The following is a 25,020-nucleotide window of genomic DNA, read 5'->3' as shown; positions in this document are numbered from 1 at the left end:
CCAGGGTCTTAAAAGAAGCGGCTGCTGAGATAATAGATGCACTGGTTTGAATTTCCCAAAATTCCCTAGATTCAGGAAAGATCCCATCAGATTGGAAAATAGTGAACGTGACTCCTTTAGTCAAGAAAGGAGGGAGACAGAAAGCAGCAAACTACCGACCGGTTAGCTTAGCATCTGTCATAGGGAAAATGCTGGAATCTATTATTAAGGAGATTATAGAGGGGCACTTGGAAAATCTTAATGCATCATACCGAGGCAACATGGTGTTGTGAAAGAGAAATTGGGCTTGACTAATTTATTGAGGTTCTTTGAGGAAGTAACAAGCAACGTGAACAAAGGGGGACCTGTGGATGTGCTGTACTTAGATTTCCAGAAGACATTAAACAAGGTGTCACATCCATGGTTACTTCACAAAATAAGAGTTCATGGTGTAGGGGATAACATATTAGCATGGATAGAGAATTGGTTGGCTAACAGGAAACAGAGAGTAGGCATATTTGGGTCATTTTCGGGTTGGCAAGATGTAATGAGTGGAGTGCCACAGGGATCAGTGTTGGGGTCTCAACTGTTTACAATCTATATCAATGACTTGTTTGAAGGGATCAAATTTATGGTTTCTAAATTTGCTGATGACACAAAGATAGGTAAGAAAGTAATTGAAGAGGACATAGGGAGTCTGCAAAAGGATATAGACAGGTTAACTGAGTGGGTAAAAATTTGGCATTTGGGGTATAATATGGAAAATGTGAACTTGTCACTTTGGCAGGAAGACTAGAAAAGCAGCAAATTATTTAAATGGAGAGAGACTGCAGAACTCTGAGGTACAGAGGGATCTGGGTGTCCTGGTACATGAATCAGGAAAAGTCAGTGTGCAGGTACAACAAGTGATTCGGAAGGGAAATGGAATATTAGCATTTAATGCAAAGGGAATCAAGTATAAAAGTAGCTGTAGCTACAGTTGTACAGAGCATTTGGGAGACCACAGAAGAAGTACTGTGTACAGTTTTGGCCTCCTTATCTAAGAAGGGATATAATTGCGTTAGGAGCAGTTCAGAGAAGGTTCACTTGACTGATTTGTGGGATGAAGGGGTTAACTTATGAGGGAAGGTTGGACAGGCTGGGTCTGTATCCGCTGGAGTTTAGAAGATTGAGAGGTGATCTCACTGAAACATATAGGGCAAAATTTTTAGCTCGGTGGGTGGGCACATGCCCAACCCAACTGAGCATAAAATGACATGCGATGATGCTGGGCGAGCGCCCCAACGCCATCGCGCGTTATTTCGGTCGGTAGGTGTGGGACAGAGTCGGCTGTTCACCCACCGACAGTTAAAAGGCCTGTTAAGGCCATTAAAAAGGTCATTAAAAGAAATTTCTCGCTGCCTGTCCAACCTCACGGTTGGAGGGCCGGCAAAAAGGTCAAGCAATTTTTGGAAACCTCATCCACGGGTGGGCTGAGATTTCCAAAAGCAAATAAAAATATAAAAAATGTAATATGTAATTAATAACATGGCGCTGCTCGTGTGACAGAGTCACATGAAGGGAGCTGTTTTATAACATTTATAAAATCTTTCTTTTATTTTTGGAAAGCGTTCATCTTCCTGACCCAGCCCTGTGCCTCCTGGAGATTTGCAAGTGGCACTCACGTGCCCGCGCAAAGTTCCCCACTCACCCTCCTTCCCCCAACACTGGCAGCACTGGGCGCTGCAGCTTGTGTTTCACAGTGGGCAGGCCTTCATTGGCCCCCCCCCCAGCGTGAAATCGTGGTCCGGCCCCAATCGCAGGCGGCAGTCGGCTTCCTGACTGCTCCATTGAGCCTGTCCGACAAGGGCTAAACTCTGCCCATAAAACCCTGAGGGGACTTGACAGGGTGGATGTGGAGAGTTTCCCCTTGTGGGAGAACCTAGAACTAGAGGGTCACAGTTTAAAAATAAGTTATCTCCCATTAAAACAGAGATGAGGAGGAATTTCTTCCCTCACAGGGTCGTGAGTCTTAGGAACTCTCTTCCCCAGGGAGTGGTGGAGGAGGTAATGTTTTTAAGGCAGAGCAGATCAAGTCTTGACTAACAAGGGAGTCAAAGGTTGTCGAGAGTCGGCGGTATGTGGAGTTGAGGCCACAATCAGATCAGCCATGATCTTATTGAATGGTGGAGCGGGCTCGAGGGGCTGAATGGCCTCCTCTTGCTCCTAACTTGCATGCTCCTATGCTCTCAAAGTTCCTCTTTGAATCTGTGACCAGTTTCTTGGCCTTCGCTTAGCGTTACAGATCTCTCTCTATCCCCAAGTAACTTTGCAATCAAATGATTACTTTTTTTTTTTACTTGCCTCCTAGGTCTCTCCCTGCAAGGTGAGAAGGGTCTCCCAGGGTTTACAGGTGAACGAGGCCAGAAAGGTGTGAAGGGGGATCCAGGATTATCGCTGTCAGGTTCTCCAGGAAGGGATGGGCCAAGGGGATTACCGGGTCCCCCTGGTCCCCCTGGACCTCGAGGTAAGTTGTTCAATGCGCTGGAGCTCCTGTCGTGTCTCTGTACTGTCCTCGGAAGAGGCACTGTTTTATCACTCAGGGGATCAAACGTGTTCACACGAACCATTTGCCGTGGTTGAAGTAGGAGAACAGTAACATTACAATCATGTGCAAGGGGGAATTAAGACGTTTCTGAAGTGAGGTAAAACACACCATTTAACCCAACCAGCCCTTCCATCTTCAATCAGCCCCAAAAGTGGAAACTCTCGGTCCTACTCACAGGCACTGGGATCAGGAGCATATGGAGAGCTGCCATCTTTAGCCGCTCTGGGCCTATATGTAACTCCAGTCCCACACCAATGTGGTTGACTCTGAACAGCTCTCCGAAATCACCCAACTCAACGGCTTCCTCACACAGACTGCAGCCGTTCCTGGTGAAACCCATCTACTTCTCAAGGGCCTTTAGGATTAGGAAGTCAATGCTGGCCTGGCCATTGACGCCCATATCCTGCGATTGAATAATAGAAAAACCTGTTTTCATAAAGCACCTTGAATTTACACAGGCAAACATTATAAATGTTTTCTATGATGTTAAGGGTTAGTCCTGAATATCTTAATTTAACGCGGAATGTCTGACAAGATAGAAGATTGTTGAAGGTTTACCATCTGTGTATTCTTGGAGCATTCATCTATCTGTGTGGGAATCCAGGGAAAGACTTCAGTGCAGTACTGAGGGAGTGCTGCACTGTCAGAGGGTCAGTACTGAGGGAGTGCTGCACTGTCAGAGGGTCAGTACTGAGGGAGTGCTGCACTGTCAGAGGGTCAGTACTGAGGGAGTGCTGCACTGTCAGAGGGTCAGTACTGAGGGAGCGCTGCACTGTCAGAGGGTCAGTACTGAGGGAGCGCTGCACTGTCAGAGGGTCAGTACTGAGGGAGTGCTGCACTGTCAGAGGGTCAGTACTGAGGGAGCGCTGCACTGTCAGAGGGTCAGTACTGAGGGAGCGCTGCACTGTCAGAGGGTCAGTACTGAGGGAGTACTGCACTGTCAGAGGGTCAGTACTGAGGGAGTGCTGCACTGTCAGAGGGTCAGTACTGAGGGAGTGCTGCACTGTCAGAGGGTCAGTACTGAGGGAGTGCTGCACTGTCAGAGGGTCAGTACTGAGGGAGTGCTGCACTGTCAGAGGGTCAGTACCGAGAGCGTGCTGTAGATTTATAGCTGGGTTTGTTCAATTGCTTTCTCTCACCTCGTTTCAGTGTCTTCTGTGGATTGTGAAAGTTTACCCGGGCAGCCAGGACCTGCTGGACCTCGAGGATTCCCAGGAGAAACTGGACTGAAAGGTCAGTTTGTATTTGTTAACATGGTTTATTCTGAATTGAAGCAACAGGAGCAGGGCAGGAATGTTCTGTATCTCAGCAGGTACAATATTTTACCCAGTGCCATCATACACACAACATTCACAGCGTTTTCGATACAAACTGACTCACAGAATGATAGAGCCCGGAAGGAGGTCATTTGGCCCATCGTGTCTGTGCTGGCTCTTTGAAAGAGCTGTCTAACTGGTTCCCCTCCCCCTGCTCTTTCCCCACGGCCCTGTACATGTTCCTTTCCCCTTCAGGCAGAGCGTTCCACTGTATAAACAAAACCACCCCCTCCCTCCGACAGAGCGAGGAGGCTGACTAAACTAAAAGAAATGCACATTTTAGCTCAGATTCCGATGACTGGGAAAGATGAACAGCTCAGCAAGGAGCGACAGAGCAGATAAAAGAAGAAATATGAAAACTAACCTTGCCGATCAATATCAAAATTAACACAACAAGGTGAGAATTAGCTTTGGAAAAAGGTGATGAGCAGCAGAGGAAGACATCAACATGCCGGTCACCTCGAGGAAACTGATATTGAATGAGGAACAGTACTCAACAAAATTGACATAATCAAAAAAGCAATGGTGCAGAAACTACTGGCACCAACGCGTGAGAAACCCCAAGGAGCAGGCGGCTTCCATCCGGCGGTTTGAAAGGAAACAGCTGAAAACATTGCGGACGTCCTATATAATCTTCCAAAGTTCTCCTAATCTGCGAACTGTTCCGTCAGATTGGAAAATTCCACAAGTGACTGCACTATTTAAGAAAGGTGAGAGTGGGAAACCAGGAATTTATCCGCCAGTTAACTCAATATCTGTCGCCAGGAGATTATGAGAGTTTTTCTTGAAAACATTCATCTTACCACCACGAGTTTGTAGGTCAAGCTGGAAAACCTGACTGAATGTTTGGAATAGTTGACTAAAGAGATGAGTGTGGGCGTTGTTTATATAGACTTTCAGAAGGCATTTGATAAAGTTCCTCATAAGAGTCTGTTGGCTAAAGTTGAAATTCATTTAATTGATGGTAAATTATTGACTTGGTTAGGAAATTGGCTGAGTGGCAGTAAAGAGAGAGTAGGGATAATGGACAGATACTCTGATTGGCAGCATGTGACTAGTGCCGTCGTGTAAGGATCTGTGTTGGGGCCTCAGCTATTCACCATATTTATTGATGACTTTGATATTAGGCTAGAAAGTCGCATAGCCAAATCCGCTGTTGTCACAGCAATAGGCAGCACTATAGGCAGTATAGATGGAAGCATAAAATTACACAGAGATGGTGTTGGATTAAGTGAATAGCAAAAACTGTGGCAAATTAATTTCAATTTCATTTGTGAGTTCATCCACTTTGGACCTAAAAAACAAAAGAACTGGTTCTAAATGGTGAAGAACTAGAAATGCTGGTGGTCCAAAGACAGGTATATATGTCTTTAAAATGTCAGGAACAGGTACAGAAAATAATCAAAAAGGCTAATGGAATGCTGCCTTTTCTAACTCGAGGACTAGAATACAAGGGGGTGGAAGTCACGTTGCAGCTGTACAAAGCCCTGGTTAGAGAACACCCAGAGTCACTGGGAGCATTTCTGGGCACCTAGGAAGGGTATACTGGCTTTGGAGTGGGTACAGTGTCGATTTACCAGAATGATACCTGGGCTCCAATGGTTAATTTACGAGGGGAGTTTACACAAACTAGGACTGTATTCCCTGGAATTTAGCAGGTTACAAGATGATTTGATTGAAGTTTTCAAGACATTAATGATATCAGAAAGGGTGGAGAGAGAGAAGTTATTTCCACTGTTTGGGGAGTCTAGGACTAGGGGGCGTAGCCTAAAAATTAGAGCCAGACTTTTCGGGAGTGAAATCAGGGAAAGGATTTTATGGATGTGCCATTGTCCCCTCCATCCCCCGGCTAAAAAGTCTGGGGTGGGGGGTCCTGCCCACGATTCCCCACAGCTTCCCCACAGCAATTTAACACTGGGAGCTGTGTTCATGGTTTTAAACCAAGACTCCTACCCCTATCGAAGGAGGAAGTCCTGCTTTAGAGGGCTACCGGCCAATCAGATGGCTGGGAGTATTATCCCAGCAGCACCAACGGGAGGGGTGGCCGTCGCTGGGACTACAGGCAATCTCACTACATCGAGGAGCCCGGATAAATCTGGGGTCAGAGGTATCAGCAAGTGGGGGGAACGAGGGGATGGGGGACCGGCTTTAAGGAGCTGTGGAGAGAGCTAAGTAGGGGGCGATGACCTTGAGGGGAGGATGGCGTGTGCCCCTGATGGGCCCAGGGGCCCCAAAGGAGGTCGTCCAACCCCTTTGCCCGACACCAGCCCACACAGCTAAAGCTGCCGGGCTTCCCACAGGGCGTGGGCTTCCCCTCGCCACGTATTAAATACCGGTGCGATCGGGCCGTTAACGGGCCACTCAAGGGGCCTTAACAGGCCCAAGGGTGGTTGGGCCGCCCAATGTCTTCACTGCCCACCATAAAATTTCAGGCAGGTCGGGGGCGGGTGAGTAGTTGGCAGGAAGGCCACTTGCTGGATTTTATGTGCCCCTCCTCTGCACCCCCCTCCTCCCCCCGACCTTCAAATGTGCCGGTGGGGGAGTATAAAATCCAGCCCGAAGGCTGCTAGAACTTTGGAACTCTCTTTCACAAGCGGCGATCGTCGATAGATCAATTAGTCATTTTTATTCTGAGATTGACCGATTTTTGTTGGTTCCGGGGATTAAGGGTTAAGGCAGGGAGACGGCTACAGATGAGCCACGACCTGATGGATGATTGGGACAGAAGTTCTAGGGTTGAATGGCCTCCTCTTGTTCCTCCAAGGTCCCTTTAACGGTCTGGGTTTCCTTACAGGTGCCAAGGGTGATATCTGCTTCCACTGTAACTTCACGGCCATTCCTGGACCACCAGGTCCCCAAGGACCCCCTGGAAGACCCGGTGAGTGAGGCCGCAGAGCACAGGACGAGCTAATAAAACTTTGTGAAAAGATACAAAAGCCCAGCAGCAGGCTGACTGAAACCCTTTTTATTTCTTCAAATTCCCTCATTCCCAATGTTTCGCAGGTGATTCTGGAATTCCAGGGCTGAAGGGAGACCGTGGTCCACCAGGAAGAGTGGGATTCCCAGGACAGCCGGTAAGTATTCCTCACGTTAAAGCCGCTTGTGTTCCTGGACAGCATGTTTCTCAATGCAGACTAACTCCCGCCCTGGGCCAGGGCTGAGAGCAAAAAACAAACCACAATTGAGAATGATCTAGAGCTCAGAGGTACTAAGTTTCAGGACAGACTGAGGCGCCTGTGTAGAGGCGTCTGAGGGGTGACCTGATCGAGGTCATTAAGATGATGATCAGGTTTTGCAGGTTCTACGTAGAGAGGATGTTTCCATTTGTCAGGGAGACCAGAACCAACGACCATCAATATGAGACCGTCACTAATAAATCCAATGGGAAATTCAGGAGAAATGTCTTTACCCAGAGAGTGGCGAGAATGCGGGACTCGCCACACAGGGAGTGGTTGAGGTGAATAGTATAGATGTATTTCAGGGGAAGCTGGATAAACACATGAGGGAGAAAGGAATAGAAGGATATGCTGATAGGGTGAGATGAAGAGAGGGTGGGAGGAGGCTCATGAGGAGCAGAAACACCAGCATGGATCAGTTGGTCCGATTGGTCAGTACTGAGGGAGTGCTGCACTGTCAGAGGGTCAGTACTGAGGGTTTGCTGCACTGTCAGAGGGTCAGTACTGAGCGAGTGCTGCACTGTCAGAGGGTCAGTACTGAGGGAGCGCTGCACTGTCAGAGCGTCAGTACTGAGGGAGTGCTGCACTGTCAGAGGGTCAGTACTGAGGGAGTGCTGCACTGTCAGAGGGTCAGTACTGAGGGAGTGCTGCACTGTCAGAGGGTCAGTGCTGAGGGAGTGCCGCACTGTCGGAGGGTCAGTACTGAGGGATTGCTGTGTTGTTGGAGATGACAGAGTGAATGAACATGCTGACAAATTCTTTTTGTTTTAGGGAGCTGATGGTATTGCGGGGCCAATGGGAATTCCGGGCCCGAAAGGTGATCCGGGTGATATCCAAACTTTACCTGGAGTGAAGGGGGATCGAGGTGACCCTGGCTTCCCAGGTTCTCCAGGTGTACCTGGTCTGGATGGATTACCTGGGAAAGATGGAACTCCAGGACTCCCAGGATCCAAAGGCGAGCCAGTAAGTACAGCGATAGGAATCTGTTCAGCGAGGGATTGCGGCTAATCAGGAGAGTGGCGCTCAGCAGAGAAACACTCAGTGAATCCACAGTCATCGATCCCATTCAGCTGCTCAAACTTGTTCACAGCATTGCAATCTTGTGATTGGCTGTCGCAAAACAGTGAAACCTGGGTCCTGCTCCTGAAAAAAATCAACATTCTGAAGCAAATCCTCACATTGCAACCTGAAAACATTGAATCTCATCCCAGACAGAGAGACTGACCCCCAGAGAGACAGACCATCACTGAATACCCCCACTGTCAACATCCTAGCGCTTACCCTTGACCAGAAACTGGCCAAATAAATACTGTGGCTACAAGAGCAGGTTAGAGGCTAGGAATCCTGCAGCGAGTAACTCACCTCCTGACTCCCCAAAGCCTGTCCACCATCTACAAGGCACAAGTCAGGAGTGTGATGGAATACTCCCCACTTGCCTGGATGAGCGCAGCTCCCACAACACTCAAGGAGCTTGACACTGTCCAGGACAAAGCAGCCCGCTTGATCGGCACCACATCCACAAACATTCACTCCCTCCATCACCGACGCACAGTAGCAGCAGTGTGTACCATCTACAAGATGCACTGCAGGAATTCACCAAGGCTCCTTAGTCAGCATCTTCCAAACCCACAACCTCTACCATCGAGAAAAGGTTTGTCCAACAAATAGACCACGGGCTGGATGCAGCCACTGAAGCCATTCTATAAAGCCCCCAGAGCCAGGTTTCAAAATGCTCGTCAAACAGATAAGTTTGAATCAGAAATTCTGTAAGCAGCTGCTCCTCCAATCACAGGCCGCTCCTCTCCCGCGTTTGCTGCTGATTGGTTCACAAGGTTTTCTTTTGACAGGTCCTGGGGAGCAGGAACAGTGTGTGTGTGGGAGAGAGAGAAAGAGAGAGAGTGTGTGTGTCCGTGTGTGTAAGTGAGAATATGTGTGTGTGAGAGAGAGAGCGCATGTGTGTATGTGTGGATGTGCGTGTGTGTGAGTGAGAGAATGAGTGTGTGAGAGAGTGAGAGAGAGAGAGAGATAGTGTGTGTGTGTGTGCCCGGTGTGTGTGTGTGAGTGAGAGAATGAGTGTGTGAGAGAGTGAGAGAGAGTGTGTGTGTGGGTGTGTGTGTGTGCCCAGTGTGTGTGTGAGTGAGAGAATGAGTGTGTGAGAGAGTGAGAGAGAGTGTGTGTGTGGGTGTGTGTGTGTGCCCGGTGTGTGTGTGTGAGTGAGAGAATGAGTGTGTGAGAGAGTGAGAGAGAGAGTGTGGGTGTGTGTGTGTGTGTGCCCGGTGTGTGTGTGTGAGTGAGAGAATGAGTGTGTGAGAGAGTGAGAGAGAGAGTGTGGGTGTGTGTGTGTGCCCGGTGTGTGTGTGAGTGAGAGAATGAGTGTGTGAGAGAGTGAGAGAGAGTGTGTGGGTGTGTGTGTGTGCCCGGTGTGTGTGTGAGTGAGAGAATGAGTGTGTGAGAGAGTGAGAGAGAGAGAGTGTGTGGGTGTGTGTGTGTGCCCGGTGTGTGTGTGAGTGAGAGAATGAGTGTGTGAGAGAGTGAGAGAGAGTGTGTGTGTGGGTGTGTGTGTGTGCCCGGTGTGTGTGTGTGAGTGAGAGAATGAGTGTGTGAGAGAGTGAGAGAGAGAGTGTGGGTGTGTGTGTGTGTGTGCCCGGTGTGTGTGTGTGAGTGAGAGAATGAGTGTGTGAGAGAGTGAGAGAGAGTGTGTGGGTGTGTGTGTGTGCCCGGTGTGTGTGTGTGAGTGAGAGAATGAGTGTGTGAGAGAGTGAGAGAGAGTGTGTGGGTGTGTGTGTGTGCCCGGTGTGTGTGTGAGTGAGAGAATGAGTGTGTGAGAGAGTGAGAGAGAGAGTGTGTGTGGGTGTGTGTGTGTGCCCGGTGTGTGTGTGAGTGAGAGAATGAGTGTGTGAGAGAGTGAGAGAGAGTGTGTGGGTGTGTGTGTGTGCCCGGTGTGTGTGTGAGTGAGAGAATGAGTGTGTGAGAGAGAGTGTGTGTGTGGGTGTGTGTGTGTGCCCGGTGTGTGTGTGTGAGTGAGAGAATGAGTGTGTGAGAGAGTGAGAGAGAGAGTGTGGGTGTGTGTGTGTGTGTGCCCGGTGTGTGTGTGTAAGTGAGAGAATGAGTGTGTGAGAGAGTGAGAGAGAGAGTGTGGGTGTGTGTGTGTGCCCGGTGTGTGTGTGAGTGAGAGAATGAGTGTGTGAGAGAGTGAGAGAGAGAGTGTGGGTGTGTGTGTGTGTGTGCCCGGTGTGTGTGTGTGAGTGAGAGAATGAGTGTGTGAGAGAGTGAGAGAGAGAGTGTGGGTGTGTGTGTGTGCCCGGTGTGTGTGTGAGTGAGAGAATGAGTGTGTGAGAGAGTGAGAGAGAGTGTGTGGGTGTGTGTGTGTGCCCGGTGTGTGTGTGAGTGAGAGAATGAGTGTGTGAGAGAGTGAGAGAGAGAGTGTGGGTGTGTGTGTGTGCCCGGTGTGTGTGTGAGTGAGAGAATGAGTGTGTGAGAGAGTGAGAGAGAGTGTGTGGGTGTGTGTGTGTGCCCGGTGTGTGTGTGAGTGAGAGAATGAGTGTGTGAGAGAGTGAGAGAGAGAGAGTGTGTGGGTGTGTGTGTGTGCCCGGTGTGTGTGTGAGTGAGAGAATGAGTGTGTGAGAGAGTGAGAGAGAGTGTGTGTGTGGGTGTGTGTGTGTGCCCGGTGTGTGTGTGTGAGTGAGAGAATGAGTGTGTGAGAGAGTGAGAGAGAGAGTGTGGGTATGTGTGTGTGTGTGCCCGGTGTGTGTGTGTGAGTGAGAGAATGAGTGTGTGAAAGAGTGAGAGAGAGAGTGTGGGTGTGTGTGTGTGCCCGGTGTGTGTGTGTGAGTGAGAGAATGAGTGTGTGAGAGAGTGAGAGAGAGTGTGTGGGTGTGTGTGTGTGCCCGGTGTGTGTGTGAGTGAGAGAATGAGTGTGTGAGAGAGTGAGAGAGAGAGTGTGTGTGGGTGTGTGTGTGTGCCCGGTGTGTGTGTGAGTGAGAGAATGAGTGTGTGAGAGAGTGAGAGAGAGTGTGTGGGTGTGTGTGTGTGCCCGGTGTGTGTGTGAGTGAGAGAATGAGTGTGTGAGAGAGAGTGTGTGTGTGGGTGTGTGTGTGTGCCCGGTGTGTGTGTGTGAGTGAGAGAATGAGTGTGTGAGAGAGTGAGAGAGAGAGTGTGGGTGTGTGTGTGTGTGTGCCCGGTGTGTGTGTGTGAGTGAGAGAATGAGTGTGTGAGAGAGTGAGAGAGAGAGTGTGGGTGTGTGTGTGTGCCCGGTGTGTGTGTGAGTGAGAGAATGAGTGTGTGAGAGAGTGAGAGAGAGTGTGTGGGTGTGTGTGTGTGCCCGGTGTGTGTGTGAGTGAGAGAATGAGTGTGTGAGAGAGTGAGAGAGAGAGTGTGTGTGGGTGTGTGTGTGTGCCCGGTGTGTGTGTGAGTGAGAGAATGAGTGTGTGAGAGAGTGAGAGAGAGTGTGTGGGTGTGTGTGTGTGCCCGGTGTGTGTGTGTGAGTGAGAGAATGAGTGTGTGAGAGAGTGAGAGAGAGAGTGTGTGTGGGTGTGTGTGTGTGCCCGGTGTGTGTGTGAGTGAGAGAATGAGTGTGTGAGTGAGAGAGAGAGTGTGGGTGTGTGTGTGTGCCCGGTGTGTGTGTGAGTGAGAGAATGAGTGTGTGAGAGAGTGAGAGAGAGAGTGTGTGTGGGTGTGTGTGTGTGCCCGGTGTGTGTGTGAGTGAGAGAATGAGTGTGTGAGAGAGTGAGAGAGAGTGTGTGGGTGTGTGTGTGTGCCCGGTGTGTGTGTGAGTGAGAGAATGAGTGTGTGAGAGAGTGAGAGAGAGTGTGTGGGTGTGTGTGTGTGCCCGGTGTGTGTGTGAGTGACAGAATGAGTGTGTGAGAGAGTGAGAGAGAGAGTGTGTGTGGGTGTGTGTGTGTGCCCGGTGTGTGTGTGAGTGAGAGAATGAGTGTGTGAGAGAGTGAGAGAGAGTGTGTGGGTGTGTGTGTGTGCCCGGTGTGTGTGTGAGTGAGAGAATGAGTGTGTGAGAGAGTGAGAGAGTGTGTGTGGGTGTGTGTGTGTGCCCGGTGTGTGTGTGAGTGAGAGAATGAGTGTGTGTGGGTGTGTGTGTGTGTGTGCCCGGTGTGTGTGTGAGTGAGAGAATGAGTGTGTGTGGGTGTGTGTGTGTGTGTGTGTGTGTGCCCGGTGTGTGTGTGAGTGAGAGAATGAGTGTGTGTGGGTGTGTGTGTGTGTGTGTCTGCCCTACTTTCAGTCTTGGGTTTCTCACTCACTCTCAGTACCACACACAGTGGGTGAGGGTGGGCGAGTGAACCCCCTGAGAGTGGGTGTGAGCTGGACTCACACACTCTGGACCCTCTCACACTCTGCTCATTTTTATTAATAACTCATTTTTCATTTAACAGCTTTTATTGCTAAGACATCGCTTTAACTTTGCTCAGAAATTGTTTATTTTCTTAATACCTCAGCTTTTTTTTGAAATTCAGTTTAAAGTTGTGCCAAACCTTATCTTTCCAAAATTTACTCATCGGCCCCTTGAGTGAGAAAAAAGTGGAAATGTGCTCCCCCCCCGCCACCCCCACCCCCGCCCAACCAACCACCCCCCCCACCACCACCCCCCTGCATTCGAAAAGCCGGACAAGCCTGATCTAGAAGGACAAGTGCAGCAGATAGATGGGAACACCACCACCTGGAAGTTCCCCTCCAAGCCACTCACCATCCTGACTTGGAAATATATCGCTGTTCCTTCACTGTCGCTGGGTCAAAATCCTGGAACTCCCATCCTAACAGCACTGCGGGTGTACCTACACCACATGGACTGCAGCGGTTCAAGAAGGCGGCTCACCACCACCTTCTCAAGGGCAACTAGGGATGGGTAATAAATGCTGGGCCCAGCCAGCGAAGCCCACATCCCGTGAATGAATAAAAAAAAGACAGACTGACCCCCAGACAGAGACTGACACCCCCCGCAAGACAAAGACTGACCCCCCCAATAGAGAGACTGACGCCCCAGACAGACAGACTGACCTTCCTGACCAACAGACTGACCCCCCCGGACAGACAGACTGATCCACCCCCAGACAGACAGACTGACCCCCAGACAGACAGACTGACCCCCAGACAGATACTAAACCCCTGCAAGACAGAGACTGACCCCCCACAAGACAGACTGAACCCCCAGACAGACAGACTGACTACTCCTGACAGACATACTGACCTCCCAGACAGACTGACCCCCCCAGACAGACTGACCACCCCAGACAGACAGACTGACCCCCCAGACAGACTGAACCCCCAGAAAAACAGACTGAGCCCCCAGACAGACAGACTGACACACCCCCAGACAGACAGACTGACCCCCAGACAGATACTAACCTCCCCAAGACAGAGATTGACCTCCCCAAGACAGAGAGACTGACCACCTCAGACAGACAAACTGACCACCCCAGACAGACAGACCCCCCCAGACAGAATGACCACCCCAGACACAGGCTGACCCCCACAAGACAGGCTGAACCCCCAGACAGACAGACTGACTACCCCTGACAGACAGACTGAGCCCCCAGACAGACAGTCTGAGCCCCCAGGCAGACAGACTGACCTCCCAGGCAGACAGACTGACTCCCCAGGCAGACAGACTGACCCCCCAGGCAGACAGACTGAGCTCCCAGACAGACAGGCTGACCCCCCAGACAGACAGGCTGACCCCCCAGGCAGACAGACTGAGCTCCCAGACAGACAGGCTGACCCCCCAGACAGACAGACTGACCCCCCAGGCAGACAGACTGACCCCCCAGACAGACAGACTGACCCCCCAGGCAGACAGACTGACCCCCCAGGCAGACAGACTGAGCCCCCAGACAGACAAACTGACCCCCCAGACAGACAGACTGACCCCCTGACAGACCCCCTGAGTCCCCAGCACAGAATCACAGCCCAGAAAGAGACTCAGACCAGCAGACAGAGAGAGCAGATGAATATTTATCTCCCTCCTGGCATTACTCCCCATTTCCTCCCACTCCCACTGATATGATGGTCTATGTAGATGAATTCTTTCCTATAGGGAGAATGGGATTAATTGGATAGATCATTGAAAGAGCCAGTCCAGATACAATGGGTTGAATGGCCTCCTTCAGTGCTGGGTGATGATTCCATGAAGTGTTAAGGCTTCACTGTCGGCTAAGATGAGGATGTGAATGGGGGATATTTTCCGCTGTACCTGTGCCAGGTGTTTATGTCTACAGGTGAGCCCCACGCTATGGGCAGCAGGTTGTGGGAGGTTTCCCCGAGATCGGTCAGTGTGGGAGGTTTCCCCGAGATCGGTCAGTGTGGGAGGTTTCCCCGAGATCGGTCAGTGTGGGAGGTTTCCCCGAGATCGGTCAGTGTGGGAGTGGATGGGTGGGATCAGTGTTGGTTCTATCTGCTGGTGCAGGTGGTCCGGGGCAGGGCGCAGCACATTCTGTGAACCTCTCCAGCATTGAACTGTCATCTCAAACTCTTTAGGGCAACATTGGCTTCAAAGGTGAACGAGGTTTACCAGGAGGCCCAGGATTAACTGGAGCACCAGGAGATCAAGGAGCGCCAGGACTTCCAGGAGTCGGAGAACCCGGTTTTCCAGGTGAAAAGGGCTCCCGAGGATATCCAGGACACCCAGGGACACCTGGTGCATCAGGTAAGTTCTGGTCCAACATTCAGTCTCCCAGACCAGCGGCAGTATAATGTGGACTGACTGACAGACTGAAGGGTAGATTTTCCTTTATGATTCCTGTTTGTTAATAGATGGAAAATCCTCTGGAACTTTCAAATATCTTCCCAATTCCCATCCTGCTGGGAACGCATTAGGGTTGTGGGCGAATGGCTGAGTTTAGGAACATCTTGAAAATATGAAGCCACTCGATCAGTGAGGATAGAAACTGGGTGACTCCCTTGCTGAGTGACTCTGATCGGCAAGGATCGCACTAGAACACTTAACCCGCTCACGTACGAATCCATTCGAACACAAACTTTAGAGTGCTTCACATTGCCTGGTGAGCTGTTCCAAAAGGAAGTCCCTGAGCTTTTCTCTATGCCTCCCCCTCTCACGAGATCGAGTAGAAGGGGGGTGGGAGTGCTGGAGTGAGGCTGGTGGTGTGGGTGGCACTCTCCATATTCGAATGGAGCAAGATTTGATATTCCAACTGGTCTGTCTCTTGTGCTTCTTCATATATTCATAAGAAAACAGAAGAGAGACAAAAGGTGGAGGGGTTGGGACAGCTGGAAAAGCCGATAGCGCCTGTGCGGAGGAGGGGGGTGGGGTGGTGAATCCTGGCTCTGTTAGTCTCAGCACAGCATCAGAAACAAAATGTACCAGCACCAGAACTAAAGGCAATAAAAACTGCCCCCAAAAACACACCAACTTCCATTTGCTTATCTGAGTTTCTAAGAATTGCTAGATCCTTTTGAATATATTGATCATGGTCACTGCTGCTCTGTGATCTCTAATTGTTCTGTTATCTTACAACAGGTCAGAAAGGTGAAGCGGGGAACTCTGCTGGTAAAGCTGGGCCCCCGGGCTTCCCTGGGTCTCCAGGAGTAAAAGGCGAACCTGGCACTCGAGGTAAGTGCACCCGCTGTGCGGAGACAGTGATGTAGTGGGAATATCACCGGACTGGTCACCCAGAGGCCCAGCCCTAATGGTCTGGGCTCACCCTCCACCACGGCGACTGCTGGGGTTTAAACTGGGTCAATGAAATCTGGAATATAAAGTAACGGTGACCATGAAACTGTTGTTGTAAAAACCCAAATGGTTCACTAATGTACCCAGCCTGGCCTACATGTGACTCCAGACCCACAGAGACGTGGGAAAACTCAGCAGGTCTGGCAGCGTCTGTGGAGAGAGAAACCGAGTTAATGTTTCGAGTCCGTTATGACTCTTATGGACCGGAAACGTTAACGTTAAAAGCTGAGTCTTTCCAGCATTTTCTGTTTTTATTTCAGATTTCCAGCATCGGCAGTATTTTGCTTTTACCCACAGCAATGTGGTTGACTCTGAAGGCCACTCTGTTCTAGGGCAATTAGGGATGGGTAACAAATACTGGTCTTGCCAGTGACACCCACATCCCATGAAAACAAAAAAAAAAGATGAAAGTGAATGTACATAAAGCACTAAACTCTGAAATTCCTCCTGGTCTGTTTTAACACTTGCTGAATAAATGTTTGTTGTTTATCTGCCCGACAGGTGACCCTGGGCTGCCCGGTGGCCCGGGATTACAAGGAGCTATCGGACCAAAAGGTGATCCAGGTCCCACTGGGATCGGATTTCCAGGCCCAACTGGTGCAAAAGGTGAATGGACTCACTAACTCCACCACATTGTTACTGCACTGTAACTGTACTGACACACACCAGATCGTTACTGAATTGTAACTGTACTGACACACACCAGATCGTTACTGCACCCTAACTGTACTGACACACAACAGATCGTTACTGCACTGTAACTGCACTCACACACACCAGATCGTTACTGCACTGTAACTGTACTGACACACACCAGATCGTTACTGCACTGTAACTGCACTCACACACACCAGATTGTTACTGCACTGTAACTGTACTGACACACACCAGATCATTACTGCATTGTAACTGTACTGACACACACCACATTGTTACTGCATTGTAACTGTACTGACACACACCAGATCGTTACTGCACTGTAACTGTACTGACACACACCACATTGTTACTGCATTGTAACTGTACTGACACACACCACATTGTTACTGCACTGTACCTGCACTCACACACGATTGTTACTGCACTGTAACTGTACTGACACACACCACATTGTTACTGCACTGTACCTGCACTCACACACGATTGTTACTGCACTGTAACTGTACTGACACACACCAGATCGTTACTGCACTGTAACTGTACTGACACACACCACATTGTTACTGCATTGTAACTGTACTGACACACACCACATTGTTACTGCACTGTAACTGTACTGACACACACCACATTGTTACTGCATTGTAACTGTACTGACACACACCACATTGTTACTGCATTGTAACTGTACTGACACACACCACATTGTTACTGCACTGTAACTGTACTGACACACACCACATTGTTACTGCATTGTAACTGTACTGACACACACCAGATCGTTACTGCACTGTAACTGTACTGACACACACCACATCGTTACTGCACCGTAACTGTACTGACACACACCAGATCATTACTGCACCGTAACTGTACTGACACACACCAGATCGTTACTGCATTGTAACTGTACTGACACACACCACATTGTTACTGCACTGTAACTGTACTGACACACACCACATTGTTACTGCATTGTAACTGTACTGACACACACCACATTGTTACTGCACTGTAACTGTACTGACACACACCACATTGTTACTGCATTGTAACTGTACTGACACACACCAGATCGTTACTGCACTGTAACTGTACTGACACACACCACATTGTTACTGCACTGTAACTGTACTGACACACACCAGATCGTTACTGCACTGTACCTGCACTCACACACGATCGTTACTGCACTGTACCTGCGCTCACACACAATCATTACTGCACGGTAACTGCACTCACACACAATTGTTACTGCACCGTAACTACACTCACACATCATTGTTACTGCGCTGTAACTACACTCACACACCATTGTCACTGCGCTGTAACTACACTCACACACCATTGTTACTGCACTGTAACTGTACTGACACACACCACATTGTTACTGCACTGTAACTGTACTGACACACACCACATTGTTACTGCATTGTAACTGTACTGACACACACCACATTGTTATTGCATTGTAACTGTACTGACACACACCAGATCGTTACTGCACTGTAACTGTACTGACACACACCAGATCGTTACTGCACTGTAACTGTACTGACACACACCAGATCATTACTGCACCGTAACTGTACTGACACACACCACATTGTTACTGCATTGTAACTGTACTGACACACACCACATTGTTACTGCATTGTAACTGTACTGACACACACCACATTGTTACTGCATTGTAACTGTACTGACACACACCACATTGTTACTGCATTGTAACTGTACTGACACACACCAGATCGTTACTGCACTGTACCTGCACTCACACACGATCGTTACTGCACTGTAACTGTACTGACACACACCACATTGTTATTGCATTGTAACTGTACTGACACACACCAGATCGTTACTGTACTGTAACTGTACTGACACACACCAGATCGTTACTGCACCGTAACTGTACTGACACACACCAGATCATTACTGCACCGTAACTGTACTGACACACACCACATTGTTACTGCATTGTAACTGTACTGACACACACCACATTGTTACTGCATTGTAACTGTACTGACACACACCACATTGTTACTGCATTGTAACTGTACTGACACACACCACATTGTTACTGCATTGTAACTGTACTGACACACACCAGATCGTTACTGCACTGTACCTGCACTCACACACGATCGTTACTGCACTGTACCTGTACTGACACACACCACATTGTTATTGCATTGTAACTGTACTGACACACACCAGATCGTTACTGCACTGTACCTGCGCTCACACACAATCATTACTGCACGGTAACTGCACTCACACACAATTGTTTCTGCACCGTAACTACACTCACACATCATTGTTACTGCGCTGTAACTACACTCACAGAGCCCCTGCACCATAACCTCACTCACACATCATTGTTACTGCGCTGTAACTACACTCACAGAGCCCCTGCACCATAACCTCACTCACACACCACCCACCATGCACTGCATACACTGCACCATAACCACACTGTAGCTGCACCACAACGGCAACCTGACCACACGTACACACCACCCACACTGTACCTACACTGTAACTGCACTCACGTACCACCCACATCTTAACCGCACCGTATCCACACTCACACAACACCCATACCATAACTGTACCATTACTGCGCCCACACAACACCCACACCAGACCTCAACACTAGTTAGTTTAATTGAAATAAGTTTTGAGTTTCAGTTGGGTTTTGGTGACTGTGGGTTCAAATTTAAGCAGGAGACTGACTGAACTTTCCTCAGGCCCATCACCAAAAAGGTTATGTCAATGGCAAGAAGTTACAATACAGAAACTGACCACTCGATCTGTCACCTCTGTGTCAGAACTTACCCACCCCCATATGAGCAAATTGTCTTAATCATTGTTTACATCTTGTTCCCACTGCCCTTCACCCTGCCCCTCCCCCCTGATCCCGAATGTTGACACCATTTCTGTCTCCACCACATACCCTGGGTTTGAATCCTAAACTTCACTGCTCTCTCTCTCTCTTTGAGGAGCTTTCTCCAGTCCTCTGTCCAAAATCTCTGACATTAAATCTTCTTTCAAAGGCTCCTGGATCTTGACTCCTCTAGTGTTGGAAACAGTCAAATTCTATTTACCCTGTCCCAACCTTTCAACACTTGGATCATATCGAGATGTAACCTGCTTTGTAATGTCAAAAAATGAGCCACCTTTTTAAGTCTTTCCTGCAGTTTGTACTTGCCCACTCTAGCTGGTATCCCGGTGAACCTGCATTCTCCCCTCTCCGAGGCTTCCCTATCCTTCCTGTAGTCAAGTCCCCGATCTTCCGCCTCATTCTCTGAGCCAGCTACACTGCCTGTTCTCGGGACACTGGACGGACAGAGAAGGAAAGACTATCAGCTGTTCACATCCCTCCTTTCTGTCTCACAGGTGTACCTGGAATTGCAGGACTGCCGGGCCATCAGGGTCTCTCAGGACGTCCAGGGAATGATGGTATTCCAGGCCAGCCAGGACCCCCAGGACCAAAGGTCAGTGTTTAACCCTGTACAATATTATTTTTCTTTACCTTGCTGCTAATGACCTGGACTTGGTTATCAAGTGTTGTTCCCCAGGACTCCTTGTTGACACCTCACTTCTCTGATAATATATTAACATCCCCCACTTAGGCCTCCAGGGCAAAACTTCAAAGTTTGTAGATGACACGAAACTCTGAAATGTAGTAATTAATAAGGAGCTAGTAATAGACTACAAGATTTTATAGACAATCTGGTGAAGTGAACAGCCACATGGCAGGTGAAGTTTAATACAGAGATGTTTGAAGTGATAATTTGAATAGGGAGAATTGAGGAGAGGCAATATGAACTATTATTTAAGCGGGTGCAGGAACAGAGGGACCAAATACACAACATACACATATACACAAATCCTTGAAGGTGGAGAACCAATTGAGAAGCTGTTAAAGAATCAGGATCCTTGACTATCAATAGAGCAAGCAAGATATTCTAAACCCTTCTAAAACACTCAGTTTGGCTCCAGATGAAGAATTGTGGCCAATTCCAAGCATCACCCTTTAGGAAGGATGTCATGCTTTTGGGGAGGGTGTGGAGGAGATTTACTAGAATGGGACCAGCGATGAGGGACTTCAGTTCATGTGGAGAGACTGGAGAAGCTGGGATTGTTCTCCTTGGAGCAGAGAAGGTTAAGGAGAGATTTAATAGAGGCGTTCAAAATCAGGAAGGGTTGTGATAGACTAAATATGGAGTCATTAAGTATTTATGGCACAGTGGGAGGCCATTTGGCCCAACCAGTCCATACGGCTCTCTCTAGAGCGATCTAGTCAGTCCCATTTCCCCGCTCTACCCCTGTAGGCTGGCAAGTTTATTTCCCTCAAGTTCCCTTCCAATTTCATTTTGAAATCATTCATCATCTCCACCTCCACCAACCTCGTGGACAGTGAGTTCCAGGTTGTTACCACTTTCTGTGTAAAAAAGTTCTTCCTCACATCCCCGTATCTATTGCCCAAAACCTTCAATTTGTGTCCCCCTTGTCCCTGTACCTTCAGCCAATGGGAACAGATTTACTTTGTCTACCTTATGCAAACCTGTCATCACCTTGTACCCCTCAATCTCCTTTACTCCGAGGAGAACAGCCCCTTGGCCTGGATCTTCCAAGCAGCGGCAATGATTGGTCAGATTGTCACTGCGCTCGTCAATTCCCCCAACCCGACACTGCTGCGAGTTTCTCCTGGGACGTCCGACCCCGGCTTTCACAGAAACGCACAGCGTTCCTCAGGGCACTCTGTCACAGTGGAGTAGGGCCAGGGGGAAGACTGTCCACATCCCCTTTTTATGGCACTAGGTGCCATTTGGAAGTTTAAAGACCCAGTCTAAATGTTAGTGAGTGGGTGTGAGTGAATGGGTAAGTGGGTGAGATGCGAAGGATGGCAGGGGGATAAGCGGGTGAGGTGGTTAAGTGGATAGGGTGGGTGGGTTGGTGGGTGAGTGGGTAGCTGGGCCAGGGGGGTAATCAGGTCAGGGGATCTGGAGACTGGAAGATTTGGCCCCAAGCTTCTCCAACTTAACCTTATAACTAAAAAGCCCAACCCTGGAGCTATCCTGGTAAATCTCCTCTGCACCCTCTCACGGACACTCACATCCTTCCTGAAGTGTGTTGACCAGAACTGAACACAATATTCTAGCTGTATCCTAACCGGAGCTTAATAAAGGTTTAGCATAACTTCCCAGCTTTTGTACTCAATACATCTAGTTAGGAAGCCCAAGATCTCATATGCTTAGCTAACTGCGCTCTCAATATGTCCTGCCAACTTCAAAGATCTATGCAGATGCACCCTAGGTCACTCTGTCCCTGCACATACCTTAGAACTGTACTCTTGAGTCTATATCGCCTCTCTCGGTCTCTTCTGAAGGAGCTGTTGTGGTGCAGTGGGTAGCACCTCAGACCCTAAGCTGGAAGCTCTGGGTTCAACTCCCACTCCAGGACTTGCCAGCCAAGGAAGGTGCGTTCATATTGCAGTCAGACAGGTTACTTATCAACCTGCAAATCCTTCCAAAATGGCAGGTGGTAAGAGTGGGAAATTCCTGGTCAGCCAGTGCAATGGAGAAAATATTGGAGCCTCTACCAATACTGTCCGTAGCCGCAGACTACAACAGACATGTGAAAGTGTATGTTGCCACGGCAACTTGGACACCTTGGTGGGCTGGTTGGCTCAGTTGGTTGCGCGGCCGGTGTGGATCAGATTGGTGGCCAACAGCATGGGGTTCGATCCCTGTTCCGCTGGGCTGGATTCTGGACCACCTTGCCCTACTCATGGTGGAGGTCATGGCGCTGTGGGTCAGACCTGTCTTCAGGCAGAGAACTGAAGACGATCTCTTCTTTCAAAATGCATCACCTCACACTTGTCTGAATTAAATTCCATCTACCACTCGTCTGCCTATTCTGCTAGCCTATCTATGTCCCGTTGAGTTAATCAGTATCATTCTCACTGGTTACTCACCTCCAAGTTTGCTATCATTGGCAATTTTTTGAGATTTTACTCTGCATTCCAATATCAGAGTCATTTATTATCAAAGAGAAAGCAGTGATCCTAGCACTGACCCTTGGGGAACATAACTGTCTACGGTCCTCCAACCTGAAAAATAAACATTTACCATAACTCGCTGTTTTCTGTCCTTAAGATATTTTTTTTATCCAAGCTGACACTGACTTTCCCATTGAATGAGCAATAATTTTGTTACCCAGCCTTTCATGTGGCACTACGTCAAACACTTTCATAAAATCCATATAGACAACATCCACCGCATTCCCTTCATTAATCTTCTCTGTTACTTCATCAAAAAATTCAATGAGATTAGTCAGTCATGATCTGCCTTTTACAAATCTATGTTGGTTATCCTTCATTAACTCAAACCTCTCCAAGTGCCTGTTGATTATTTTCCCTGATTATTGCTTCTAAAACCTTACCCACCACTGATGTTAAACTTACCGGTCTGACTGTCCTTTCACCCTTTCTTGAATAACATTTGCCGCTCTCCAATCCTCTGACACTTCTCCCATAGCTAGGGAAGATTGGAAGATTATGTCAAACCCTTCCGCTATCTCCACCCCCACTTCCTTCAGCAGCCTGGGATGTAAACCAATGAGAACAGGTGACATATCCACTCTAAACATAGCCAGCTTTCTCAGTTCACCTCACTCTCAATTTCTACCCAATCCATTGCCGCTATCATCCCTTCTCTACCAATACAGATGTTTTGTCAGCATCCTGCACCTTCGTAAACACTGTTACAAAGAGCTCACTATGTATTCTAGTCTTCCCCTGTGCCTCTAAGCATACATCACCCTCTTTGTCCCGAAGTGAGGTGACAGTGACTGCCCTTGACATCAAGGCAGCATTTGACCGAGTGTGGCATGAAGGAGCCCGAACAAAACTGGAGTTAATGGGAATCAGGGGGAAAACTCTCCACTGGTTGGTGTTATACCTAGCACAAAGGAAGATGGTTGTGGTTGTTGGAGGTCAGTCATCTCAGCTCCAGGACATCACTGCAGGAGTTCCTCAGGGTAGTGTCTTTGGCCAAGCCATCTTCAGCTGCTTCATCAATGACCTTCCTTCTATCATAAGGTCAGAAGTGGGGATGTTCACTGATAATTGCACAATATTCACCATTCGCGACTCCTCAGATACTGAAGCAGTCCATGTCCAAATGCAGCAAGACCTGGACAATATCCAGGCTTGGGCTGACAAGTGGCAAGTAACATTCACATCACACAAGTGCCAGGCAATGACCTTCTGCAACAAGAGAGAATCTAACCATCGCCCCTTGACATTCAAGGGCATTACCATCACTGAATCCCCCACTATCAACATCCTGAGGGTTACCATTGATCAGAAACTGAACTGGACTAGCCATATAAATACTGTGGCTACAAGAGCAGGTCAGAGGCTGGAAATTCTGTGGCGAGTAACTCAGCTCCTAACTCCCCAAATCCTGTCCACCATCTACAAGGTACAAGTCAGGAGTGTGATGGAATACTCCCCACTTGCCCGGACGCGTGTAACTCCCACAACACTCAAGATTTTTGACATGATACAGGACAGAGCAGTCCGCTTAATTGGCACCACATCCACAAACATTCACTCCCCCCACCACCAACGCACAGTAGCAGCAGTGTGTACCATCTACAAGATGCACTGCAGCAACTCACCAAGGCTCCTTAGGCAGCACCTTCCAAACCCACGGCCACTACCACCTAGAAGGACAAGGGCTGCAGACACATGGGGAACACCACCAACTGGAAGTTCTCCTCCAAGTCACTCACCATCCTGACTTGGAAATATATCACCATTCCTTCACTGTCGTTGGGTCAAAATCCTAGAACTCCTTCCCTAACAGCACTGTTGGTGTACCTACACCACATGGACTGCAGCGGTTCAAGAAGGCAGCTCATCACCACCTTCTCAAGGGCAATTAGAGATGGGCAATAAATTCTTGCCTAGCCAGCAATGCCCACATCCCGTGAATGAATAAAAAATATAGGACCCGCACCACCTCTTAGTACCCACTTACTATTTACATTCTGGAAGAGGATTTTTAGGCTCCCCTTTATGTTAACTGCCAAATATTCTCAAACTCTCTCTCTCTCTGCCAGTCTTATTTTCCTCTTTACCTCCCCTCTCAGCCTATTATATTTGACCTAGTTCTCACTTGAAGAATTCTCTTGACTTCCATCATACACCCTCTTTTTCTCGTCACAACCTCCATCTCCCTGATCATTCACAGAGCCCTGGCTTTGACTCCCCTGACTCTCTCCCTTCAAATGTATCCAGTCTGCACCTCAGACATTTCCCAAACTATTTTCCAATGTGACCCCATTTCAACACTAGAAAATTAACATGACCCCAGACACTGTCAAAAACAGAACAGTAATAAAGTAGCCTAGTGACATTCAGTACCTAATTATTAAAGTTTGTGTGTTATAGATCAGCTTATAATGTGTCATATCAATATGAAAATCTGTATTTTCATCTACTTTGTAAAAATGTTATTATTTTACGTACTTATGTAGGTTTCTGTCAACCTCTCCATAATCCCCAGTGACGGAAGGCTCAGT

At 48.6% G+C, this 25,020-nt stretch overlaps 1 protein-coding gene across 1 annotated transcript in view; it reads left to right on the top strand.

Moving 5' to 3' along the window:
• Nucleotides 1–25,020, top strand: part of LOC144683062 (uncharacterized) — a 101,927-nt gene that overhangs the window by 29,512 nt on the left and 47,395 nt on the right. Inside the window, exons 20-28 of the mRNA XM_078546076.1 lie at nt 2,330–2,485; nt 3,716–3,799; nt 6,677–6,760; nt 6,886–6,956; nt 7,830–8,021; nt 14,541–14,709; nt 15,541–15,633; nt 16,255–16,359; nt 19,822–19,919. Coding sequence (XP_078402202.1) covers nt 2,330–2,485; nt 3,716–3,799; nt 6,677–6,760; nt 6,886–6,956; nt 7,830–8,021; nt 14,541–14,709; nt 15,541–15,633; nt 16,255–16,359; nt 19,822–19,919 — 1,052 coding nt within the window. The remainder of the gene's footprint in view (nt 1–2,329; nt 2,486–3,715; nt 3,800–6,676; nt 6,761–6,885; nt 6,957–7,829; nt 8,022–14,540; nt 14,710–15,540; nt 15,634–16,254; nt 16,360–19,821; nt 19,920–25,020) is intronic.

This window comes from Cetorhinus maximus, chromosome 7 (assembly GCF_964194155.1).
Source record: "Cetorhinus maximus chromosome 7, sCetMax3.hap1.1, whole genome shotgun sequence".
In the NCBI taxonomy this organism is placed as follows: Eukaryota; Metazoa; Chordata; class Chondrichthyes; order Lamniformes; family Cetorhinidae; genus Cetorhinus; species Cetorhinus maximus.
This window is presented reverse-complemented; position numbering and strand designations above follow the sequence as displayed.